Source organism: Euwallacea similis, chromosome 29 (genome assembly GCF_039881205.1).
Source record: "Euwallacea similis isolate ESF13 chromosome 29, ESF131.1, whole genome shotgun sequence".
Lineage (NCBI taxonomy): Eukaryota > Metazoa > Arthropoda > Insecta > Coleoptera > Curculionidae > Euwallacea > Euwallacea similis.
Window position 1 is genome coordinate 319482 of NC_089637.1, and position 26934 is coordinate 346415.

The 26934-nt window shown below is 34.8% G+C and overlaps 1 protein-coding gene across 2 annotated transcripts in view; it reads right to left on the reverse strand.

The window, feature by feature from the left end:
- Positions 1-26934, reverse strand: part of retn (retained) — a 120844-nt gene that overhangs the window by 71338 nt on the left and 22572 nt on the right. For both annotated transcript variants that reach the window (XM_066403474.1, XM_066403475.1), the window contains 2 exons: positions 11670-11864; positions 6644-6874 (listed from right to left, as the gene is read on the reverse strand). In XM_066403474.1, the coding sequence (XP_066259571.1) occupies positions 6644-6874; positions 11670-11864 (426 nt within the window). The remainder of the gene's footprint in view (positions 1-6643; positions 6875-11669; positions 11865-26934) is intronic.

Genomic DNA, 26934 nt, shown 5'->3' on the forward strand with positions numbered 1-26934 from the left:
TAACAACTAAAACGCTCTTATGGGATGGTTCAAGTACCAGTTCTGGTTCAATTAAACCGACTTTCATGCAAAATTAGGCCTTAGTATACTAGTATTTTAATTTAACCACATCTTTTCATGTTTAATTACTAATCTCTCAAGTTAGGCTACGCCGGTATTGGCAAAACACGAAATTGGAAAGTTTAATTCAATCATACCTCATTTTTCTACATAAAATTTTACGTCTGGTCTAGACTACAGGACATTTACCCATGATTTTTGGAAAATAATTGCGAGCTACATTAACCGATCTGTCCCCTATCTGTGTCTAATCCCAAAATTAAATTTAATTGATGTTAATGAAGTTATAACGTGTTCACATTTGGGGATTTAAGGCAGAACCGTACTCTGTTTTGCTGTTCGCGCCTTTGTTGCCTCGTTACCGTTTTTAGCCCCAAAGCCTTAAACTTCGGTTCGGGTTTCAGATCATTTGCTGATAGATGCATATCAATGGCAGGCAAATCGATGTTTTCAATTTTAAAAACTCCGGATCTGTATAATAAGAATTGTTATTATAAATTAATTGGGCAGATTTGATTGTGTCTCGTAGCAGAAATGCACAACTGGCAAACACATGCCAAGAACAACCGGATGTGCCGTGCCAACGATTGATTTGATGGAATTCATACCGAGCTCCTCATTCTTTCTATGCCGATTATTATTTTTATTATTTCAGTTTAAGGAAATTGTAGAAAAATGTGGCTCAACCAAACTTTGCTTACTAATGAAAGAAAGTAATAAGATAGTTGAGAAAAGAAATGCCATTGAAATTTGAGTCGTACGGTGGAGCCTAATGAGAAGTTGTGTATCAGAGAAAGCCACAATAAATTAGTTAATGCGTGTCTTTTCACGTGCGTGACGATATAATATAAGAACGGAAATAGCCGAATCGTTGTGGGGAAATTAATGAATTAACTAAATAATCAAGACTCCATCAAACCGCTGCACCTAATCAAGCCAAACTCTGCCAAATGTGTGGAGCAGATGTTTGGATCTCATAATCTCGAGCGCCATTCATTGACAGGGGTTAGAGGTTAAAATTAGACGAATATTTTAAATTAAGTGTTCAGGATTGGGACCGAGGGGTATTGGAAAATGTGACTCATTGGAATGGTTCCAGTTAAGCTGTTTTAGTGGAGTCGATAACACGAGAGTGTGGGCGAGAACTTTTGGAATCGGTTTAGATTCGAAAGTCCCTAAAAACGCACCAGTTGTGCACAATTTAATAAAATAATCATAACGCAATTTCACGCCAAATTAAAAACAAAAGAAATTTATTAAAGGCTTCGCTGGTGATTTACTTGCAAATTAATTTTTGAATTTCGAAAACAAATTAGGTACGTAGGGTGTCGCTCTTTTTACCATAAAGAGACTCCCGCCAGTGCCGTGTCGTGGCTGGAATGAATTATAACCTCGTAGGAGTTATTATATTTTAATATCAAGTTCTCGGCGCTCGTCTGGGAGATGTGCAATTCACATTCGACTGTATAAATTTACTGCGGTTTAATTCAATAGTATGAATAAAACACGATCACATAATGCAAACGGTATGCCCACCACTCTCAAAAATTATACGGTTGCTCCGAAATTTATAATTTCGTTTCTGGTATTGCTGAGCCCACGCCAATGAATCTTTTATCCAAGCGAAAGGAACGCCATATAGGCTTTCAAGAAAATATGCGTCGAGGGTTAAGGAGCTCGATTTCGGGCACGGTTACTCAGTAGCCCTAGAGCAGGGGGTGCGCTTACGTTGACCATGGCATTGCGTTTCATGTTGCAAAATGACTTATTAAATTACACTTTAATATCAACATAATTGCCAAAGACCCAAGCAGTCAAATTCAAACTTAATCGATTTGGGAAGAGACTGAGTAACAAGGCCAAGTCCAGAAGTGTCTCGTTCTGCTCGCCAATACAACTTCAGCAGTCAACACGTACAGAAAATCTGCACTAACAGAATACACAGGGCGTTTTAGTCTGAGAAACATTGATACGAATTAGCATTAAGCGCTAGGGAATCCAAAAACATAGAGGAGAACGTGGCTTATACAAAATTGTCCTTTTCAATCTACAGGGTGTATACATTTTTTAATATACATATTTTCATATTTCGAACTATAGGTTTGTTTATCAGCGAAAACATATTGGAGAAATCTGGTAAATATATTTTACATCAAATTTAATGCATTGCTGTTCAGTCGTTGCTTCGCAGAAAACTTTCCAAGAGATCTACAATGTATGGGAATTGTTGAGTTAAATTTAAGGCAATGGAATTTCTTCAAAAATTCGCTCGTATATATAATTGGAAGGTTTCTTGCAACAAAAGCACTATATACCAAATCGTCTCAATACGCTGATTGAAAGGAGAAAAATTTGCTTCACAAAATTTTTGCCTTTGTGGCCGTAGAAAGGCATGACGAGACACTTTTTTCAGGAAACTTCAGCCGAGTGAAGCAGCGTTAGCTATATGGTCATAGATTCGATGCACACATCTTTATACGATTTTCACATACGGAATAATACAACAAATGACATATTTTCAGCTATGATGGAACTCTCATACTAAGAATGCCTTTCAAAAGGCTTAATTGTGCATGTACTTTAGTTACCAAAGAGAAAGAGAATATACTTCATACAGAAAAATAAGCAAACGGAAAAGGCATGTTTTTCAATTTTGCTCAGTTTTATAACTATTATATTTTTTATTAGCAGGAAACAGAAAAATCGTAAAATAAGAGTTCGCGTGACCACTTTGACTCTTAATGATATGCCAATTGCATCTTGATAAATTTCTTAAATTAAATTTAATTATAGATCACTTGGCAGCCTGAGTAAAATTGGAACAACACGCATAGTAGGCGGACAAATTAAATCTCCTTTTCTTCCTATATGAAGAGCACGCTTCTAGAAGCACGCTCTAAAAAGGTCCTTTTCATAATTAGAACTTACGCACTATTAAGCTCCCTGAAAGGCACACTCGGTATGAGAATAATATTACAACCGAAAATCTGCCGTTATCTGCCGGACAAGAGCAGTAAACCGCATTTGGTCGGTCAAGCGGTGTATCCACAAATGCAGCATAGCTGAACTTTTATGTTTCTTTTGCATGTTTATTAAAATTTCCCTGCATGTTCCAATATGTTCCTTCTTGTTATTGCAACAAAAAGCAAATATTCCGTTGTGTTGCGTGTTTCCATTCGAAGCGGTAAACATCAAAGAATAAACTGGAACTGATCGAAACAAATAAAACCTTATTGCCGCAATGGAGATGGTTAGTTACCCCGTCACTACTGTTCAGGTTTTTCTTCTAACTTTCTAAATTTCTTTAATGGATATAGTGTTTCCGCACACAAATTAACTAAAAAAAAAACTAGAATATTGATAACTTTAATTACTTTGATGAGAACATAAAGCTTCTTTATATTACATTTAGTTCCTTAAATTTTGAAACAAACAGCAACACACGGCAACAAAAGCTTGGCAGTGTGCCATGTGAAGCACACTATCATCTGATTTACATGGCGTTAGAGTTAGAGCGAGAGAAACACACGCAGTATTCAAATCTATAATTTGTCAACGTTTTGGTATTAAATTAGGTCCATCATTAGGAAATCTTGTATTTGTTTAAGAAAGTTTCCGTTCTCCTTTCAATTCATGTTGAGAAAACTGCCACATTGAACAAAATTTGACACAGTTATCAAGAGAGATAATAAAGATAAATCAGCCCGAACCAAAAGAAAACGGTGTTATGTGCTGACGCCACAGTAACGTGAAACCCACAATTACAATTTCAATTACACAAAAACTTATCCATTCTTATCAAAGTCATGTCGGTTTTTTTGAGTTTTGAAAAGTTACCTCAAAAAAATCTAAAGCTCTATGAGGTGTCTAAAAAGGCCAATAAACCAAAAAAAAAAGAAGATGAAGAATCGAACTCAGGTCCTTTGTACTACTAGAAGCTGATTGAGATGAGTTTATTTGACGCATTTAATACAAAACACCAAAAAAACTACCATAACACAAAAAAGGCAGCTTTTACACCGATTTTAAATGATCGTAATTTTAATATTACCATTGAAATCTACCATCGTTTTATGGCACTCTGCATAAACTTTATAGAAATAAAATATTAAATGACATTGTTAATGACAGGATTTAAAGCACATTAAAAACGTTTAATAAATGATGTACGACCTTGAAGCCATAAAACACGTTTATATTCTTATGTTTTTTGTGGTTTAAATCAAACGTATTTTTTCATTATAATGACTGGGATTAGACCCATAATCTGGCATTTTACGTCTACATATTTCCAGTAACAAAGTTTTAGTGGTTCGACTATAATGTTCCTAAATGTAGGTCCTAAAACTTATAATGTAGCACTTTTGCGTGGAGTAATCTTTGTCGGTAAATCTCCTTAGTGCTAATTCTTAATAACCATAAATCAGATTAAAAAGCTATAAAAATATCAAATTATAATATCATTTTAGCTTTTGTGGGGTATGGTAACCGGACACAAAAGGTCATTAGTGCCACCAGAGCCATGTCTGCCGTTAAAATAAAAACGTGCGTAATCTCTATTCCAAAAAATACGCTCTCGAGTCCATGTCCATCAGCCTAACTCTTTCAAATCCCATAATTCCAGTTTCCATGATATTTTGGCTGGAAAACCCCCAAAACGAAAATGCATATAAATTACCGCCATAACCGTGTCTCTAAATTTAGCTCGGAAAGTCCTTAAGTCCTGATCAAACAGGGTAAACGCGTTAAGTTTTCAGCAAATGAGTGCATTAGTTTTGAAGACCCCCAGTTTAATCGATCACGAATGTCAAAAAGTCCAAAATAGGACGATATTAGGGAACATTTGCCTATTTCTGGAAATGTCATAGGGGTGAGCTATCTCGATGTCCTGTCCTTGAGAGGTTTAATATCCCTCATTCATTCGGGGGGCGAAAGGTCCATTGGAAAGGCATTTCACAGAAACATGTGTGCCCTTAAATAAATTGGCATAGTTTTAAATAGATTTTCCTACGTATTATATACGATTCAGAACTGAAACAATGTTGCTGGTCACAAACTATCAAATTAACAGCGCAACATGAGCAGGCAAAATAGTGGTGTAACCTGATAGAGGCGTCAATCCTTTCTTCGGATCGGCGCTAAATCGTGACGATTGGCGGTTTTGGATTAATGATTTAGTCTGGGGGCTTTCAAAACAGACGTTATTCCGCGATTTATCGATTAAAACAACTCCGTGTTATGACTAAATTAGCAATACTTCGAATTCTTGCACCGCTATAAATTCGTAATAAAACATCGATTATGTTTTAGCCTTGCACCGGAATGAGCATGGATACTTCGTATTTCGTGTGGTGTTGATTGGGACTTTTATGGGTGGAGTTGTGAAGAACCTTCATGGCACGTAATGAACTGGCTGCAATGCAACGTCGAAAACATGGACAGTACAGTAACATCGGCAATGAGTAACATGAGTAAGGACATCAACAATTAGTAATCTGAGTAACGACATTAACAATAAGTAACATGAGTAACAATATCAAAATTAAACTGGCCCACTTTAGATCACCAAACTGGAATGAGGCGGTTTATTTAAAAACAATCAATTCTGTTTTGATTTACGCTTACTCTCTGTTACTAGGAATTAGCTCAAACAGTTATATTTTTGAACATGACTCAGGCTAACTCCAGGTTAAAAACTCGACCCTTAAGAAGTGGTAAACGAAGAATGTTTTAGGAGAAGAACTGACTGACGTGACATTTGAGGCGTTTGATGGAAAGGCCAAAAATTAAAAAAGAGGTAGTTTGCTGAAGAGGACTAGTTTTATTGGGATTATTTGACAGAAGAATTTTAAATATATTCTATAGACAGGTAACACAGCTACATATATCTGCCCCTATTTCTTTCATTTGCAACTTCGAAATGTTTCAGTAGCAAAATCAAGCAAAAATAACTTCTTTCCAGTGTTTCTGGCAAATTAGCCGAAAGGAATGGAACTATAGGACAAGAACCAATCGTTTCTAGTGAGGCTTTCATAAATTCCTTCCTGTCTTTTGAGGCACATTTTCACAGTTTTTTTAGCTGATTTTGGGGCAATATTAACTGCTTTCTGTAGTTCGCGGTCGATCCTCTCCCACTTCACCGACATCAATGGCGGGAAAATCCAGAACTTCCTCAACAGCGGACAGCTTCTTAATCAAGTAACATTTTATGGTATATACAAGTGGACACGTAGATTAAAACGCAATGAATCCCCCGAGCTTTGTGAAATAAAATCCTTTGTTTTCTTACGTTTGCCGCCGATCCCGGTTTGTTTACACGGCCGGCGCAGATCAAAGTTACTTACATCGTTAATTCGGTATCAAAGGAACTATCATTTGATGAATTAAGACTTTACAACGCGTATACAGTTGGATCTTGTCCACCAAAATGCTTTCATTTACTTTAATAATATTTTGATACGTTTTATGACCGCGGTTCATCTCTGGAAAACCGCCAGCTTTATTGTCCTCCATCACGGATCCATCCTCCCCTACTTAGAGCTTTGCAACCATTTGACCATAACCACACTATTATATCTCTTACCTGACGCACCTGTTTGAATTGCTCCTCGAAAGACCAGTTGTGCTGCGAGGACGCGCTTCCTTCTGAAGAGTGTGAACTTCCCGAAGAGGGCGGCTGAGGAGGGGGTGCCAAGGGGGGTAGAAATGCTGTAGCAGGATGGGGAAAAGGGAATGGAACAGGGAACTGAATTGCCTCCTGCGGGCGACTGTTCATGGAGTAACTCAGTTGGTTTCTTTGGTTTTCGAAGTCGTCCTAGAACAAGCAAAAATGCCTTGAATGTTCAGTGCTGCAATAGTGGTTAAGGACTTTATGGCATGCCACGTAACACAGCGACGATAAAATCGAGCCGAAAACAAATCAATGGATGCTGTCAAGGAGGAATTCAAATCCCGTATCACATGCCGAGCATTTTATTGTCAGAAATTTATCGATGCTTCAGACAGATATTAATATTTGCGGCCACTATATCATCGAGAGACAAAAGCTATTAACTGATCAAGATTAATTTCTCGATTGGCCTTTATTCGCCCTGGGGTTAGAATAGGCAATTTTGCCGGTTTGCCATTTGCATATGCGGTTGTGGATGCGTAGTGCGAAAGGTAAACGACCATCAAACTGATTTATTGTAGTAGTTCAGGAAGAAATTATTAGTTCTTTATATTAATTATTTTGCTCTCATTGTGAAGGATTTTGAGATATTCAGTTCAAACCATGCAATCGCATAAAACAGGAATCTAATAATAGAGTAAGTGTTAGGTAATTTAGACGAATTTCCTGGATCCTGCATTCCAGCAGAACAGAACTTTCTTGTTGTATTTCTTTCGCTCAAACTAATACCTTAAAATAAAAGAGTTTTTTAGTCAAATTTTCAAAGTTTTTGAGTTCTTCTCTTCAGCGCCCATTTGAGATTTCAATCCCATATAAACTATTGCAACTGACTTCACGTCGGAGATTATCTCCAGGATCGCATAATTCCCTTTCCTTTAGTCTCATCATTCAAACGGAATTTTTGACCAATGAAATTAGTCAATAAATTTTTTTTGGCCAATTTCATGAATCAAAAAATCAACTTCCTCACGTTTAAAAGAATTTTTAGAGCTTTCAGAAGACGAGCTTCTGCCGAAAGTCGTAAAATTTGGGAAATATCTACGGTATTGCCAAATATTAAGGAATATTTAACAAGAAAAGTAACCTAGAATGAGAAGATTATACTGTTTGAAAAATAAATTCCACTATTTTTGCATCAACTGATTTTCAAACTATCGAGTTCCATGAACATAATGGACTTTCCAAAAAACCTCTTATACGAATTGATGCATCCAAGTGCATCCGTTTCTATTTTGTATTATCCGAGAACAAAACAATTTCCTTTCTCCTTTCATCAATGAAAGCTCACCCAGAAAGAATTTGGTAATTAAATTTGAGCCATATCCTAAATTCTAGCTTTTAATTGGTATTTTGTGTCGACATCTTGATCTTAGACCAATAATAGAAGGGAAGAAGGAATCATTAAGTATACCTAAATTCGGAAAAGTCATTTGTATTCATAATCGAAGTATGAAACCAAAGCGAATAAATCTCCGAAGATTATAAGTTTCTAAAAATCTGCTTTGTAATCTTTAATACTATTCTTGAACGCAAGGATTGAAATAAAATTAGCTGAATACAGTTGCAACGACTTTTCAAGCACCGAAACTATTTCTAAAGTACGACAGAAAGCAACATTATTAAAATTGCTAAAATAAGGTACATAGATACTCAAGTTAAAATAGGAACAAAACTAAAATCAAAGGAATAGTCATTTAAAAAACTTACCGTAAAAGTATAACAAGTAAAAAAAAAGAAATGCAGTTTTCAATGAGCAACTTTTCAAGCCAAATAATGCACAAAACTAAAAAAATATATATAAGTGTTTCTTGGAATTTTCTCGCTTTTCTGTATGTTTCATGTGAGAAGTAACCAGAATACATATTATGTTGCTAATGTTCCCAAAGGATTTTTGAGATTGGAGGGTAGTTATACCATAATCCCAAAGGTTTTTCACAATTTTTCTGTGCCTTTATGTGTGTTTTCTGTGTCTTTTGTTCTAAAAATGTATTCAAATTACCTCCTATATTTCGTAATTTCTTAATATCAAAAATATTTATATTCTGTGTTAATTCTCTGAAGGCTCTCTACTAAGTAACCAGGACTTTCCTTATTTATCACATAAACGCAAAGGATTGATGGATTTTCACTAGATTTTTTTAACCTCCAGACGGTTCGTCAAAAATTTACAATGCCATGAAGTTACTAGAATTTCCTGACTTTCCTAAAAGTCCCTACTGAGGAACAATCTGAAATTACGTTTCCACATTGAACCTAAAGGATTTTTGGAATTTCAGAGCTTTTGGCTTGTGAATTCATTCTAAAAATGTGTTGTAACCTGCCGAAATATGCTGTGAATTGATTTCTCAAAAACTGTTTAAACTTCTTGATATTTGTCTGGCATCTCTAGACTTTCCAAACAAACAACCAGAACATCCTTTATGTTATCGCATTACTCACAAAGGATTAACGAGTTGAAGAATTCCTTAGAATTTTCGGGAGTGAAGCCTTGGGAACTTTTTGTGCTTTGATTCATGGAAACTCTCCACATTACTGACCGAGACTCACCTAACATTATCCCATTATTGGCAGAACATCATGCAATACCTAACAATTTCAACAAAAAAAAATACAGATAATTTTTATTCATCTTATTAAGGTAACACAAATGGAATTAGACGGGAGTAAAGAAACTGATATATTTTATATAAAGAACAATTTTGAATGGTACAAAGAAATACAACTTTAGTCTCCATGAAATCGGTAAATGGAAAGTGATAGAAACTCACTCAAACAAGTCCGTATTGAATGGAGTTTTATTGTGTGGGAGTATCTTTTGGTAGTGTCAGTAAAAGTAATATTACAAGATATTCAGAAATATAATACTCTGTAACAAGAAGAAAAAAGGCAATTTTAAGTCTAATGTCATAGAACCAACTTTCAACCTAGTAATTAGAAAGGAAGTGAGACACAATATGAACCATATTCTATCTCGTGATCCTGCGTCTTTGTAAATTCCAAGACCCATATACTATGCCAATAATTCAAGTTGGGATAATGAAAGAAAGTTTTGATTTCATTAGACAAAAAGACCTAGTGCATCTCTCCTAAAATGTGGAACTTATATACATACATATGTACACAGGGTGTGTCTTTGAGAGCTGATAATCCATATATGAAAAACTACAAGTTTAGTATATTTTTGAAGTTAGTATTTCTGTTTTGTGGAAAAAACCTGACATTGTAAAAAACAAAATAAACATTAAGCAATTTGATCGTGTAAATGTGCACTGATGTATCTATACCTACGCAGTATAGAGTAGTTTATGGTTTTTTTCGATTTACTAAAAAAGTATTAATTTTTGGATAGTTATACATCGTATTTGTTAATTTTTTTGCTACTGATCTAATGATACAAGAATAATTGTAGAATGTTATTTGGAAAAAATAACTTTTTTGAATTTAAAAATTCTAAATTTGAATAATTTTTTTCAAAGACACAAATTTTTTTTTTAGTTCTCTAATTATTTACAAAAAAAATTGTTGATTTTCCAGTAATTTAAAATTTATTTCATCAATAGGCAAATAGTTTTATAGACAATTGAGTTTTAGTAAATTTCTACAAGTATTGAAAAAGTGGTAAAAGTAAAAATAAATTAAAAACAGCTGAGAATCAGTGCTATATTGTATTAGGAAACTTATGTTTATTTCCGACAAAAAATTCACTTTCAGTAAAAAAAACTGTCATGTTCCATTTAAAAAAATTGAGTAAGGGTTGTTTCCGGTTTAACTGGAAGTCATGTCAGGTTGAAAATACTTTTAGAATGTCAGGTTCTTTCCACAAAACAAAAATACTTTACCCTTGTATTTTCCATATACAGCTTGTGTCAACTCCCAACGGCGAACCCTATCTACGATGAAATACTGAAAAGGTTAATGCTGGAAACGTTGGGTTGCTTTTGTACAACCTGATACTTTGTATCTCTTACAAATAAATTGCCGTAAACAATCCCTTAGATTTTCTAAAATCCCGTCAAAGATTTTTTTAATCAAAATTATTTGAAACAAATTTTAGTGAAGCCGCCCATTGTGAATTAACTCAAATTGGATGGTTTCAGTTCCCAGATAAGCTTATTCTAGCTATTACTTAATATTATAACTCGGCATCTTAGCTTTAGTCAAATGCTTAAAACTGATAAGTATATAAAAGGATGTATAAGTAGGTACCTAAATTCGGCAAAATTCTTTGTCGTTTTGTTGTGGGTTCATAAGGGAAGCATGGAACCGAAGAGTTGTCGGACAAATGTCCAACGGTTTATTTATACCTTCTTAGAAACCTGCTTTATTATCTTTAGCACGAGAATGATTCTTGAATAAAAGGATTGAAAATGGTCTTGCAGGCACAAATTCAACAATATTTTAGGTCCAAAAACCAGTTCTAAAATACAATATGAAGGGACTATCAAAATGGCCAAAGTAAGGCCACACACGGAGTGTCATGTCAAAATTCAAACCAAATAAATTTTGCAAAAATTATCATAAAAAAAATACCCACAAAATAACAACTTAAGAAATCAAACATACAATACTGTATATAACTGTTCAACAAACAACAAATTGAGAATGCAAAATATCAATTTTTTATTCCCAACTTGGAACTTATTCAATATTTTTTAAACCTAAAGTGAACCGTTAAAATTAAAATTTAATTTCTCGAGTTTAGGGTATTTTGACTTGTTGAACCCCGAAATGAAACTTCATAATTCCATCTTTTCGCTCCAATTTGAAAGTTACAAAATTTGGTTTCCCACCCACAATTTTTTTGAGATATTTTTTTCTTTATTAATCCCAAATTGAAATTACAAAATGACAAAGAAATAAATGCGTTTCTCACTGAAATCAAGCAAATATAACAAAAGGTAAGAAAATTTAATTAGTTACTAATGTTGCTACTGCCTACCTGCTGCCTAGGATAAGGGATTAAACCATTGCTTACCCTCACATTGATGTCCCGCACTTGCATTTTTAGCTTGGTAAGGACATCGTTGTGATCAGCAAGGATTCCCTGTCTCCTGATTTCGTCACAACTGTCATGATCGTCTTGTTCAGTCCCTGAGTGAGGTTCTCCATCGCTCATATCTTCCTCATGATGCGACTGAAACAAAAAGACATACACATTAATCCCAAATTAATTCATCCAGTAACAAATTAGTCTTCAGATTGGTGGTTAGGTTATCCCCCTATTATGTGGCCGGGAGTCTTAAGTTCCCCTAACGGGTAACACGATAAAACCTGAAGTCTTATCAGGCGATTTAATATTAGAGATTCCACTTTTCCCCTCTTAATCAATGAATGTAGTGTTAAGTTACTCATATCGCTTCAAGAGGGAATTAGCCTCGCATATCCCGTGCTTAATCCCTGATAAGTAGGGATTCGTCAAGTTTTTTACTCAAGTTAAGTAGATTGATATTCTTATGAAATCTTGGCTTGGAAATAGAATTCCATAAAAAATTAATGCTTATCTTGATATTCAGTTTTTTCAAACGGCTTGATGCTTGGCGGATATTTAATACAGTGAGTTTTTTTTTGTTATTCGAGGGACCTCAGAAACTATATGAGAGTTACCTACAAAGTATCTCAGCCAAAGTAAAGTTACTTCAGATTTGTTCAAGAAAGGTTTTGTTTTCAAAATTGCTTTTTGAATCAATCGATTGATTGATTTTGTATTGCATTGCCAACATATTGACCATCGATCAATGCTCACCAAAGAACCAAAAAGATGAAGTCATTATATTTTTTAAACCAAGAAATAAAATTGGTCAAAATAATAATTATAATTATATGCATTGCATAGAATACATTTATTCTATGCAATGCTAAAATTGTTTTAAAATTGCTCAACATAAATGCAACAAAACATGGATATTTAAATAAATACAATACATGTTGTATTATAGTAATAATCCTTTGGGAAAAAATCCGAGTAGATAACTGAGATTATTATACACTTTTTGATTCGATTTTGATTTGATTGAGTGGGAGAAGGGATCCACGTGATGTGAGAAAAGACATGAATTGTGAAGCGAAAATGGCCCTTAAGGACCTAATAACAGGGCTTCGCCTCCCGCTTTACTACTATTATTATTAGTTCCAATTTTTCAAAATGCTTACATTTTCAAATTTTCAATGACACACTTCGCCCGCGAAATTGCGCTTCGCGTTGTCCGGTCAATCAACGTGCAGAAAACTATCACATTCCGCACTCGTTAGAATTACTTTTAAACGCTTCCGATGAAACCTTAAAATATTTTATTACTGAGTGGTAACGGTACCTAATAAGCAATATAAGAGACAAATCAGGTAGACCTTCATTAAACCAATCAAGCTCTTTGAAAGTTTTATTCTTCACTGTATTTTATATTAAAGCAGGTAGACTTGTATTGTCGTCTATCAAGCCGATAAACAGTCCAATATCGCCCAACTCAAGACTATTTTAAATAAACAGATTCTGAAACACATGGCGAATAAAGAAGTAGGTACCTACTGGAGTCTCTGACCTAAATTAGCTCTGCTCGCGAAGAAGTAGGTACTTAATAAAGGAATGTCCCCTCGACATATTTCCTTTAAAACTAAGATAGGATTCTCAAAACCCTTTTTATTAAGTCTGTTTGACTTTACTTAGTCAATAATTATTAATTCCTCACATCTAGACTTGTTGTGACGACCTACTCGTGCAAATATGTATTTAGGACCCGATGGTTTCTGGTGACACGATGGAGTTTCTTCGGCTCTTAAAATGTCTTTTATGAAAACGTGATTGTAGGTTTATTCCGACCATATAAAATCGATATTAGAAAGCAAACAGTCACGTACTATAGAAAGCAAATAATAGGCGCATAAACATCGCTCGCTCTATCGACACCCCTGTTTTGGGCACGCAACCCTAATAAAAGATCTATAAAAGAAAACCAGACAATGGGGGTGGTCTGAGCCGATTTTACATAAACACACCTTAAATTTCTAAATCTACCATATATATGTATACCATTATAAATGTTGTAAAACTAGTGACGTCAATGGGGCTACCTGGTATGTATTTGGTTAGATGGTAGATTAGGGCAACCTCACCGGGTTCACATTAATGTTACATATATTTTTATGGGTGGTTCTGTTGGTATTCAAAAGGCTTTGAATAGACATCAGAACTTAAAAATTTGATTTTTTTTTTCTTTTCTTTAAATTAAATTACAGCTGCTATGGAGAGAAATACCATGCTATTTCATCACATGTTCAATTAATGCTTGAATAGAAAATAAACATTATGATTCCCCTGATGAAGACAAAAAGAAATTTGATTACACTAGTAGTAGAAATAGTTTCGGAATTGGTTGGCATGTTGTAAACCACCAAAGATACAAGTAAATAACATAAATTTTTTCAATCATGCAAGTGAACTATACTATGGCGTGAAACTTATATAATAAGCATTTTTTGAAACAAGGTGTAAAATTCAACTTTTACGCTCTTAATTGATAATCGTTTCCCGACTTGCTCTAAGGAAATCAAATGTAAAAATGATTTACGCGAAAGGGACAAACAATATATTTTTTTCATTTTAGCAAATGAAGTGACAGTTTTGTTAATCTAAACTGACAACTAAATAGATTTAATTTCAGAATTAGTTACATAAATACCTTCATTTCATAACTCAGTTAACAAATAACAACAATGGTTGTTGTAGTTCTACAGATACAGGGCGCAGCTTAAATTTATTCTATTTTCTTATAATTTCCTGATTGTACAGCACGATTTAAAAAAATGCAAATTTAAGGGTGGAATTTTTAGCATTTACACAGAAGTAGATACTACGAATATAGAGCAGTAAAATTACAAAATTAAAGTTTGTAAGTAAATTCACTTTGCAGCCTTTCCATTGGTCACAATTGAATAGTTACGAAGTAAAACAAATAATTGAAGAAATTAACAACAAATGGAATTTGTTATTGGAGGATAACTCAAAGTCAACGTATGGAATAAATAATTAAAAAACTTTCTCATTTTTGGACAGGCCGACTGTAAAATTACTTTTTACAGGTGCGAAAGAGCACCTGGTTCATGAGTGACCTATTGTAATCCCTGAAGGGAGCAGAGACAGACAGAGCAGAAACAGAGATCAAATCTTGAATTTAATAATTTACTTGGATGACCCTCACGAAATCTTTATGAACAATGAAGAACAGGTGAGTTACCAATAATCCATTAACCTCTAACCCATTAAATATTTATATAAGGGACCTTACATTGTTAAAAATTGTGTCATATCAGCAATAGACCCATAAGTTATATTGATTTACTAAAGAGTTACGTTAATATGATGACTGTCTATACGTACGCACCATTGAAAGCTTAGTTAATTGGTTTGTATCTTTTAAATGTAACCATTAGGAGTAATATTAAGATTAACTAAATTTTACGTTTTCTTGCCAAGATAAACACGCAGCACGCATTTTCAGCACGTTCAGTTAAACTGATAATAAAATTATTTTGTGGGTTATAAATTAATAATTTTATACTTTTCACCACAATAAAACAGGTATATTTAGATGCAAACTTCTAGGAAAGCCGACTTTAAATATACAACGGAGCAATGTAATGGAAAAATACGTATGTAAAAGCAGAGAAAATGATTGGTAAAATATTTATGACATTTAGGGGAAAGTTAACAAAGAAATTTCTGAGCACAAGTTTCAGAAGAATTTTTATTATCCGGGTCAAAAATCTGTTTGATAATTTTATAGGCTCTGGAATGTGGGGTATAATTATATGAATGAAGGAGAGAACAGTGAAGATATTGATAAAGAAAAGATAAAAAGTAAAAAAGAAGAAACAAGAAATATATTTGATAAAAAAATATAAGTGTCCACATCATAGTCACCACGTAAAAACGCAAAAAAACTAAGTCAATTGCTTTTATTTAAATATCACCTTGCACTAATTTTATACATTTATGAAAATAATATCCTTATCACAGAAAAACTTTTTAATGGCCGGCCTAACCTTGCTTTGCGTATCAAAATAGGTATAATTTTAATAAAACAGTTAGCCTGCTTTATAAATAATTCATTTTATAGAAATAGGTAATAATTTCATGATAAGGGCTTTGAATATTCGCAATTACCTAAACGCGATTGCATATTATCGTTGTTATGCCTCGTATTAAACACATGCAAAACGACCAACAATGCGACCTGTCCTCTATGTTGTGTGTACTTAAAAAATATAGAATAAAATTGCTTATTTACAAGGGGAACTCACTGATGTGGCAGAAATATGACTCAGTATTTAAGGGGTTTCCACTTGCATGTATATAAAATTAAATTATTAAAAAAATTACGTTATAATGCAATTTGATCAAATTGGATTACAAGGAAATCACGTAGTATAAGATTTCTTTCTTATTGATTGGATAAATCGAATCCAAGTAAGTGCATTTCCTTTGGTTTGACACAAATGAAGGCTACGATTGAGGAATAGACAAAAATGCTATTTTGTCGATCGCAGTGATAAAGGAGAAAAATGTAACATAACACAGGATCCGTTATTTCTTCTTATTTACTAGAGATGAGGGAGACTTTAAATCTCATTAAAATACAATAAAAAAACATGACTCCCTTAATCTGTTCCTAGTCGAAAATAGCAATGATTCTTCGGAGTAATTGTAGTATGTTACATTGTTTTTTCGTCACAACGTGCGGAAAGTGAGTTTAGGCAAGCGTGTTGAAACAAGCACTCTACCGCACACAAATCAATGTGAAATGTGACAGTGTCAAAAATGTTTGGAAGCTTTTTCACCGCTCCTATACATGTAAAGATTGTACAGCACCCTAATATTTTATTATATTTCGGAAGTTGATAAAGTTAAAATCTATGCGCTGGTAGGAAACATATTGTATCTAATACATATGAAAATGTCTATCGCACTCGATTGCTCGTTTAACTCCATTTCGCGTTGTGCGAAAAAGCGCAATCAGCGAGTGGTAAAGTGTTGCTTTCCGCACTCGTTAAGTGAATAACTATTATTCGCTCGGATTTTAATTCACAATTTACTATAAAAATTGGGATAAATCTGTCTGAGATTTTCCAATCACAGCAACAAATCAAGACTGGATCAACTCAAGTGAGCCGATGTCAACTCAACTAACTTGTAGTCGTGCTCATATTCCATTTATTCCATTATCGTTCATCACTATAAAACCTTTGGGTCTTACTGCTCCAGTCTCGTCACTGTCAGCAGTTACGTGATGAGGGCAAATCTGTAAATTTGCCTTCACACCTAGATGAATGTTTGACTTTTTGATCGCAGTGACAGTCAAAGCCGCTTTCTTTCGACTTGTGATTTCGGGTATTTGAGTGTAACACTCTGGTCCAAATTCTGATCACAATAAATTCGTTTTGTCGCTGAATTAGATAAATTTAATTAATAATAAATCAGATGTAAAACCGTTTCAGCTCGACGTTAAAGGAGATCGATACTATTTGGTGGCTTTCAAATCACAGTGGCTAAACACGCCTGCTTCAATCTTATTTTGCACAAAAATAGCAGAGACTTTTCAAACTTTTCATATTGGCGATTCCGTTAATTAACAGAACTGCTACTTTATATCAGAACTTCTCAGAACGGTTACCTTACATCGTTATATCCATTATTCTGATGAGTAACAGAATCACGAATGTAAGGATATAAAGTAACGTTGTGAAAACATAATTATGTTATCGTTCACCATTTGCTACTACTAGTTATTCCATAATGTGTTTAGTATTGACCTCATTATTGTTCGTTTTTACCAAAACCGAGTGATAAAACGTGACTGTCACAGTAAAAATAACAGTGGCTTTCGAAGGAGCAGTTACAGCGTCGTTGTGATAGCTCGATACGCTTCTATCTATTTATTTCATCATTACTGGAGATGGGAGACAGTCCTGAATAAACATGAACAAGTTCGTTTTTTCAATGACCACGAGCATTGGTTTTGATGGTGGTCAATTAGACCATAATTATCTGACTCAGCGCTCGTTCGCAATTGCAAGAGATGGCGCGTCTTTGCAATTTTCAGTGAATTACTCATGCGAATCGGTGCTTCGATTTGTCTGTCCGAGTGGCAAACCCTACTGCTTTACCCTATTAACTTGGTTGATCACAGTGACAAGGCGTGACCATTTCAATGTTGTCATGGTCAGGTCCATGCCGCCATTAGCCCATCAGCCTTAGCAGATATAGTGGCATCTGATATTTATAGATCAAAGGTTGATGATCATTCTCAATATTTACACGGTTGCGATTGGCTCTATTCACCTTTACCAACGCATTTAAAACGTTAGCGTTGTTACAGTTCCGCTTTGTTTCTCTTTCATCCTCCATAATCTATTTTTCACTGAATCGAAGTAAGATCTGTTTGAAAAAAAAACAGCTTCAAATGTCAAAATCGTTTAGTAAAATCATGCGATTCAATCATGTGGCCTATAATGAAATATCACTATGATATTGTTGCTTAGTTGGAACTGGTTCTGACAATAATCCAAAAGTAATAGTGGATTCATAATCGTATTTTGTTCTTACTAATAGTAGTATATCCAAAATTCCTAGCCACACTAAAATCTAACGCAAAAGAATTTTTTACCAAAAAGATTTATTAACAATTACTTACCTAACAAGTGCGAAAAGCGATACTTTACTGTACTCCGACTGCAGTTCAGCAATTGAATTAACCCATCGTATTGTCAACTTTATTGTCTTCTTGATGTTCAGTTAAATATTAGTCTCCAGTAGAAGCTCTACCCGCACTCGTGCGATAAAAAAATTCTAAAACTGACACGATTTCTTATCAGTTTGATTTGCTGCAATTTGCGTGTAAAAATAACCGTAAAATGGAAAATGGGAAAAATATTTATTTGGGAAAATCTGAGGGTGGCATAATACCTCTTTGAACTGACCTTGAAATTATTGTTTGTACACAAAAGAGTGCATTAACGTCTCTTCGCCTTATAGGATTTATGAGCAGAAAGCAGCAATTTACCTACGTATACGCATTGTTGAATTAATTGCAATCAGCCTGCGGTAAAGCATGGCGTCTTTGTTTCCGATCTTTAACTAATTCACATGCACCCACTTCATAATTTTCTTGAAAAATATCTCAGCAAGTTAAATTTCCCAAATAAAAATTTAGTGGAATTTTACCAGAAACCACCAAACACTCCGAAACGAATTATAATATTTCAGAATTTGCGCCTTTGCTACACCCTTATTCCAAGAAATTACCAAGCTAATGGTTAAACTCATTGAAGACGACCTTAATCCTGAAAATCCATAGGCGTAGTTGTAATGCATGGCTTAAGATGTTCCATCGAACGACCTTCGATAATCCTAAGATCAATATTTGATTTATTGGTTCGATTGCATATCTCTCAATTTAGATATTTTCCTAGTAATTAAACGAGCACCTTAACCGGGCGTCATCTAAAATCAAGGCAAATAAGAATTAATTGGAAATATCTTGATAAATGTTTGTAAAAGTTAATCAATTAGCTAATAATGCCGATATTAAAATTCCAGATATCGTTATTGTTTAATTAACAGTCTAATGGGTTTTCCAGTTTTCGTAGTTGTTCGTGAATCAAATAATATTAGTTTAAGTTGATTCGGAATAATGGGTTTTTAATACGCGTCATTCTTTACTAAGTGGACGCCACTGGAAAATTAAGGTCTCCAACAGAGAACAGGCGCCAATAGACGAAGCCTCTTTATTGAACTTCCTTTGATTTCGGTAGTGCTTTAGGCACATCAGTTGCTTTGTAATCGAGGACCCTTGAGCTAATTTATTACTTTAAATCCGATGAAAATAAGTGATTTTGAATGTGCATCAGACAGGTCTGAGTCATAAAAGCCACACACGTTTGTACGTTTCCAAAAAGTTGTTTATCATAATTAATTACGAAGATACCTCACACTGAAACAAACAAACAAATATTAAAAAAAAGTGCCATGTCTGGTTCAGTGATTTTCCTATATTCAAGTCACCGCATGTCTTGCTCGATGGAAAATTCGATTTTACCAGATTTCATTCGGAGGCTAATGAGAGGCAATGCTTATGGTACAATTCAGCAAAAGTATACATATGTATAAGCATTGCTTCCATTTCACGTAAACTTTGTTTACTTGGAAGGAAATGATCACAAACAGTATACTCGTTTTATAATACAAATTTCATAAGCCACTACATTATCGAACCGGTTCGTATTTGGGAAACGAGAAGCGACGAGTCTTGCAATTATACGCGTGTGCGACGTTTGGTCAACTGCGGTAAAAAACGTGCGGTAAAATCACTTTTCGCACGCTTTTAAAATATGTGTGCAATGAAACATATCTGCGTTCACATTTTTTCAAACATTTTTCAAAGTCGCTACTATCATAGCGTCGCGTGCCCTAGTGTTGGTCGTCGAAGACCGCTCAGTTAAGGCAGGTCGGATGTGACATTATTATTTAGAAACCCACGCTTTTCACGCACCCAAACAAGACTAGATTATGATGAATAGCTTCGTCTGTCGGAGGGATTTAAATTTATATTTTGTGCTAGACATTTGTTTATGTGTCTCGGCATTCAACCCATATGCTACCGACCTCGTATTAGCATTTTCCTTTTCGTTTTTGAATGCATTACCTTTGCATAAAAGCTGTAAAAAAATAGAAACAAATCGAATGCTCTGATCACATACGGGGGCAGATCTATATATGTATGTACATATTACAATACAGAACAAAAATCAAACGAAACTTACATTCAGGATGTCATTTTTGTATAAGTGCTCTATCTCCGATGTGGCTGTAGTTAGATGCTCGGTTAAAATAGGGGAAAGTTCCTATTTGTAACTCATTAAGGAAACGATATTGTAAAGTTGTAAAATGATATTTCGGAAAGGGGGGAAATGTGAAAATGACTAAAACTAAGTTGACGAATTTGCGTATATTCTACGAAATCAATGCTATCGCGTGTGGAAAACAAATAAAAGAAATTGAAATAAAAAACGAGAAAATGATATGAAAGGACTTCCTAAGAGAATAAAATAACGGTAGGAAAATAGATTTAAAGTTTTGACGATTATGTATGTGAATGTAACATCAAGGAAGATCCAATAGGCATATAAAAAATATGACGCCATAACAATTTCCACTTCACAAATGAATAAAATGGTAAAACAATGATATATGAAGCTAAAACTGAAAATAACAAAGGCGTAAAACTCGAAAATGGAAATTTTAAATAGCAAAGTACGTAAGCATATGAACAAATAAAAAATAATTAGAAATCCCTCAATAGAAAGATTATTGGCAACTAAACAAAAGCATATGTGTTATAAAACAAAACCTAGAAAAAATCAGGATTAATTGAATATTAAAATAAAAAAATTAAAAAAATAAATAAATTCACTATGTGAAACTACTTAGTCCATTTTGTTTTTTCTTTGCAATTAAATGAGTAATTTAAATCCAAAACTTCGTTACGTTAACTTTATAATAACTTCACCTATCAAATTCCTTAATCGTCAAATTGTAATGGGAACTCCTTGCTTTAGAGCAATCCAAACTAATCTTAATATAATTAAAATACATGCAGTGTTAAGTTTACGGTTTATAGGATACACATGTTTCTATTATATGTCATGAGTCTCTACTATTTGGCAGTCACTTTTGTTCTACTTAGCATGAGCACGTTAATGTGATCTCATTTTTGTAGGAAGTCTAATATTTCTAATATTTCCTAGAAAATACTCATTAGACGGAATATTTTGTTTGTCTAATTCAATTAAGTATTAATTTGTTATTTAACCCTATGGCGAATAACCGTGAAAATATGTTGATATTCTTTTTAGAAAATTACCTGAGCAATTGCTTAATTGAATCAAGTCGATGAAAATTTAATTTTCAATTTACGTGAAAACTTGTATTTTGCATTGTTTTCTAATTTGAATCTAGCTTAAGCGGCTTACAAACCTGGATACAATCAGTGAAGACACTGTCGGCCGATTGCATCTTCTTCTTCATACGTTGGCCGATTTAAAAATATGGATTTGAAAGGCAGTGGAGGAAAGTTTCCTCGATGAATGGAAAAGTTATAGATATCAAAATAAACCGTAGAAGCCTTGAAGAATTCGTAAATGGGATTTTTACACAACCCGAATTGAAGCCCACACCAATGTTCGTACCTTATTTGACATGGCCAAAAGTCTTCTGTTTTATGATATTTTGATTGCAAAGATATTCCTATTATTTCGTGCCACTTTTCAGAACTACCTTTAATACATAAAATCTTTTACATTTACATATAAAAACAAATAATTTTTTGCAATGTAATGTAAGTAAAAATGTAAAAAGTGTAAATGTAAATGTAAGAACTCCCCACATGTGGCTTAGGTTCTTTCTGAAGTCAATTATTTCGAATTAATTGTGATTTCACAATGTGTTAACCAAAAGTGCTCGAACTGGAGAGAAAAACTCTAAATACTACAATAAAATGAAAAGATCTACGTTTTTGTATTTTTTTTCTGAATAAAAAATATTTTAGTGTTTATGGATGTGATAAAAAAGGTGATGGAGACTTTTTGTTGTCCTCTCATATGAGAAAGAGAAACTTGGAATATTGGAGTAGGTGTCCTGAGGTTCCTGCTAATATGCATTATATACTATATGAGCAACTAGCAATAAATAAGTAAAAAATGTATAACTAGGAGACCTGACTGAATCTTCTCAATGCTTTAATAGCCCGAAGTGGTAAAATTCATAATTTCGTAGAATTTGTACGTTAAAGGGGTAACATCATTGTTTCTTAAGAACCTGCTGCGTAAGCCGGAGTGAATTCAACCTACACGTTTTTACGAATTCAGCACGCTTTGAGCTGCTTTCTAAACATTTCGCCTGCATAAAAGAGCACAATATTTTCCTTTGAGATTCTGTACTTCAACAGAACTGAATAAGAAATAAATGGTTCTTTTCTGACCATATCGCTAGTTCTGAAACAACAAAAGATGACAAAAAACAAGATGTTTTTCTCGGGACGCTTCTGTGCTTGCTTATTTGTTTAATGTTACACTTTCGAGCCAAATAAATACTAAAGCGATGTTTAAATCCAATTAACCGAGACGACGACGCAACACTGAGCTTATATCTTTTAGGATTCGAGAATGCCACGGATTGAGATCCTCGATAGATCTCACGTTTTAATTATTGATCTGAACCCTGAATATGACTTCCTCCTCCATATGCTGTGCTTCTGTTGTAAGTTTTGAGAAATATGCTCCAGATTTAATCTGAGAGCACTAAAACTTTAACTGCAGTCTGGTCTGCACTTGCCGGCCCAATTTGTCTTAATAATGTGCACTTAACAACAGATATAAACATATTATTATATTTATATTTATATCCACATGCTGCGGGATATAATTCCATGTCCACCGACCGACAAATTTAATAACCGTGTCTTGATGATCGTAATTATGAATGTCCGCCATTTAAACGTCTTTACGTTATGATATAGTCCAAAACGATTAAGGGTAATGCGGCGAAAAGGCGCAAACGGGTCACCTCTGGAGGACAAAAATAAGATGGCGGTTTAAATCTCAGATAAAAAAAATACCGAACAAGTCATAAAGGAGGTTTAACGATTCAATTTATGACAGGTGCGTGTTCAATGGCCAATTATCAACAACATAGAAAGCTTTGATTGTGATGTAAGTGAAATAACAATGTAACGATAGATCGGCATTAAATCGCTTGGCCAGTTTGGTAATAATTCTAGGTGAAAGCGACAATTAAAACATGGGTAATTATCAACAGTCATTAAATTGATTTGCTAGAGAGTGCGCGCCTTATTATGTTCAATTTCTGTTGTTGGTTGGTGTTCAAGTGTGAGTTATGACGGATGTTGCTGCTGCGTGCCAACTGATGATGATTCTTGTGAAATCTGCGAATGAAACACTTCAAACGATGATAGAGGCCTATTAAGGATTAACTGTTAAGACACAAGTAGCTTCCTATTGGCGTGACAACTTAATTCTCATGCTTTTGATTTCTAGAACAATTATGTACTGAAACTCCCTTTGGCTGAAGACATTAAATTCAAATGCTCATACTCCCTCAAATGTTGTACAACAAATGTTCAAGAGAACACGGAGACCAACAGGACTTCGACTCAAAATTCTCTGAAATATCCATAAGGGGGGAGAGGGGCATCAAGACAATAATCGAATTTCCCGGAATATTCGCCAGTGTTTCAAATTCTCGTTCGGAAATGCTCACTTTTGGCCATATTACAGAAATCTGGTCTGAGTTGGTGTTCACTGACCCAGCATCCACAAAAATTTAGTTATCGTGATGCGAGACGATTATCGAAACATTTTATATTAATCTATGCAAACCGATATCAACAGCTGCAAATGTCATGCAGAAAATTTCCCATGGTTTATTATGGACAATTATTCTGTCAATTCTTGAATGCCCGAGCAGGTGAGCTGATCAGGAATAGCGAACATAATTTGAGCAAAATGGGCAAAACTTAAATCATTAAAAGCCGCATTACCTGTGAGTGGTACGAAATTGGACTTCTGTATTTCATATTGCGTGCTTTAGCCGCTATAATGATAATTACTAAATCTTTTGAAGACATCATTCGAGTAAACTGGAAAAAATCGAGAACATGATGTTAGGACTCCGCCAAAACCATCAATCACTCTCAGGAAATGGTGACATTCCCAAGTCCCTTTGATACGATTAGGGGTGTCGCTATAAGGGCCTCCCTCGTATAATGAGGGGAGGGTGTCACGGACCACATGCCAAATCTGAAATGAGTTAAGTGTATAAAAATAGACGGCAGTAACGAGTGAAATCGAGCTAAAAGGCAGCAATTCCTGATACACAATCCTGCAATTTATGGAGTGTCGTTTCAGCACTCGACCTTAAAAACAATTGGCAGAATAAGGTAGAATACAAAGACAAGCAATTAAAAGAGGTAGCCGACCCAAAAGCATTTTTAAGGCAAACACGAGAACGGAGGGTTCACTGCAAATATTGATACACGTGTGCTGCCTACCATGCTTGATCGTCTTAACCTGCTTAACGCTTATGTTGGATAAAGTGCCATTTTTCCTATTGTAAGAACAAACACGGTTTGGGTTTTAAATCCTGCGACAACGACAGGTTGGCCATCGTGTTGGCAGAAGGAAAGTGTCGGATAAAAATAGGCTGAAGAATAAGAGCTCTTCATTAAACTACCGAGCATTAATTACTTAAGAGATTAGGCCTTTGGAAGTTGAAGTTCTCAACACAAAAAATTCAGTACTTTAATTATTTGATTTATAAGCAGGATTGATGTGATGGGCAGACACCAATTTTCCTACAAGATGATTCTGGTTATATGAATTAGAAACTTGAATATATAAGTTCAGATTGCCAATCAAAATGATCAATCGAAGATTAAGTCGATAAATGAGTGAGGCTGATTCAAGTTAACTTACTCTGTAGGAGGTTATTGATGTCGTAAAATCACAAGAATGTACACAAGACTTTCAAAATGTCCTCGAAACCAAAACTAAACTACATTTTTTCTCTTCTCTGGCAATTCTCTGAATAACTCTGATAACCTTTAATGAGCTGTTGAGACTGCGTTTCATTATACAGGGAGTGCAAAAAGTCCTAAATACCAACAAAGAAAGTTGATGATGTTTGCTGAAAATCGACACGTTCCATTTCAAATGTAATATCGCCAATTTGTACAAAAGGAAAAGATGTAATGGTGAAGTATCACTCATTTTGAATTATCTCGCCGAATAAGCTGAGGATAAAGAAAAACATTTTTCGAAAATATTTCAGTTTTGTTCAAATACCTCCAAAAATCGTAGGAACTTTCCAAGTTTTGAAACGGCATATTCCTACGCTCCAAATTGCGCAATTTTGAGCCAATTTAACCGACCTCTTTTCCTTTAGGGCTACCGAAATCCTCATAGTTGACTCCAGAAATGGACACCTTGCATAGGGGTTTTTCATTTACGAAAATATTTATATTGAATTGTCCATGGAATTGAATTTTATCGGTTGTTTCTCTATTATACGAGCATTAAAGTCAAGTCGTTCTTCTATACCTGTGTAACAGGTACTATACTGACGATTCGTCTTGCCAAGAGGTCTCATCTGAATGGGCCCTTCCTTTTCATAATCAGGAAGAATGTTTGCGGATAAAACATAATTGAGGCAGCGCACAACAGTGAGACGTCCCCTGCCAAAAGTGCCAAATACTTAACCCAAACACAATCCGACCACCCAATTTGTGCAATTAGTAAACCCAAATAGTTGTCCTATTTTTCCGAAATACACGCGCACCAAATCCCATAAATCCCCAAAGACAAAGATAGACTGTATCAAATAATTCAGGCAACCTTTTCGCCTTTTGCCTGTAGGAACACATGTTCCCGGTTTTGATAGACAACACCATTCGGTTCTTATTAATAAAACCCAGAATAACCGGCGTTTCTCTTCAGACAGAACTTTTTATAATCGACATTAATCAAAACTACGCCTACGGCCCTGTGTGCCGTCTCTCTCTGCCCGGTGAGGGAGAGGTGCGTACGTTCCGTGCTGGTCCACGGGGATGCTGTGCAGATCCTGTATGCGAACGTTGGCGAAAATAACTGTGCTATTATTCTTAGAAAGAGAATAAATATAATTGCACGTTTATATCGACCCAGACTGGCAGTCACGGTTTATAAGTTGGGGAAATTAATGGGTTGCAGTTTGTTGTCTCGGCAAAATTCTTCAAGGATGTTTTTCAGTCACAAAAATTATCTCTAGTTTGTCAGATACCGTACGAAACGAATGTATCTCGAGGTACCTACTTGATCTCCACGATCACGGTAGCCTTCAAATCATCAATTTTACGCAAGAACAAGGTACAGGAAATAATTATCATCAGCGAAACATGATAAATATCCTTGCAGATGCTATCAAGTAAATTCGAATCTACCGGTTCACTGAGTTGTCCCATATTTTTTCTAATGGTTCCAAATTTTATGAATTGAATTAATGGCAAAAGACAAACGGGGATGTAGTTTCACACCGTGGGGCACCAACCTGAATCAGAAAGGCGTTAGCCACAAAACAACCTGACTCGATTGGTCTAGGGACC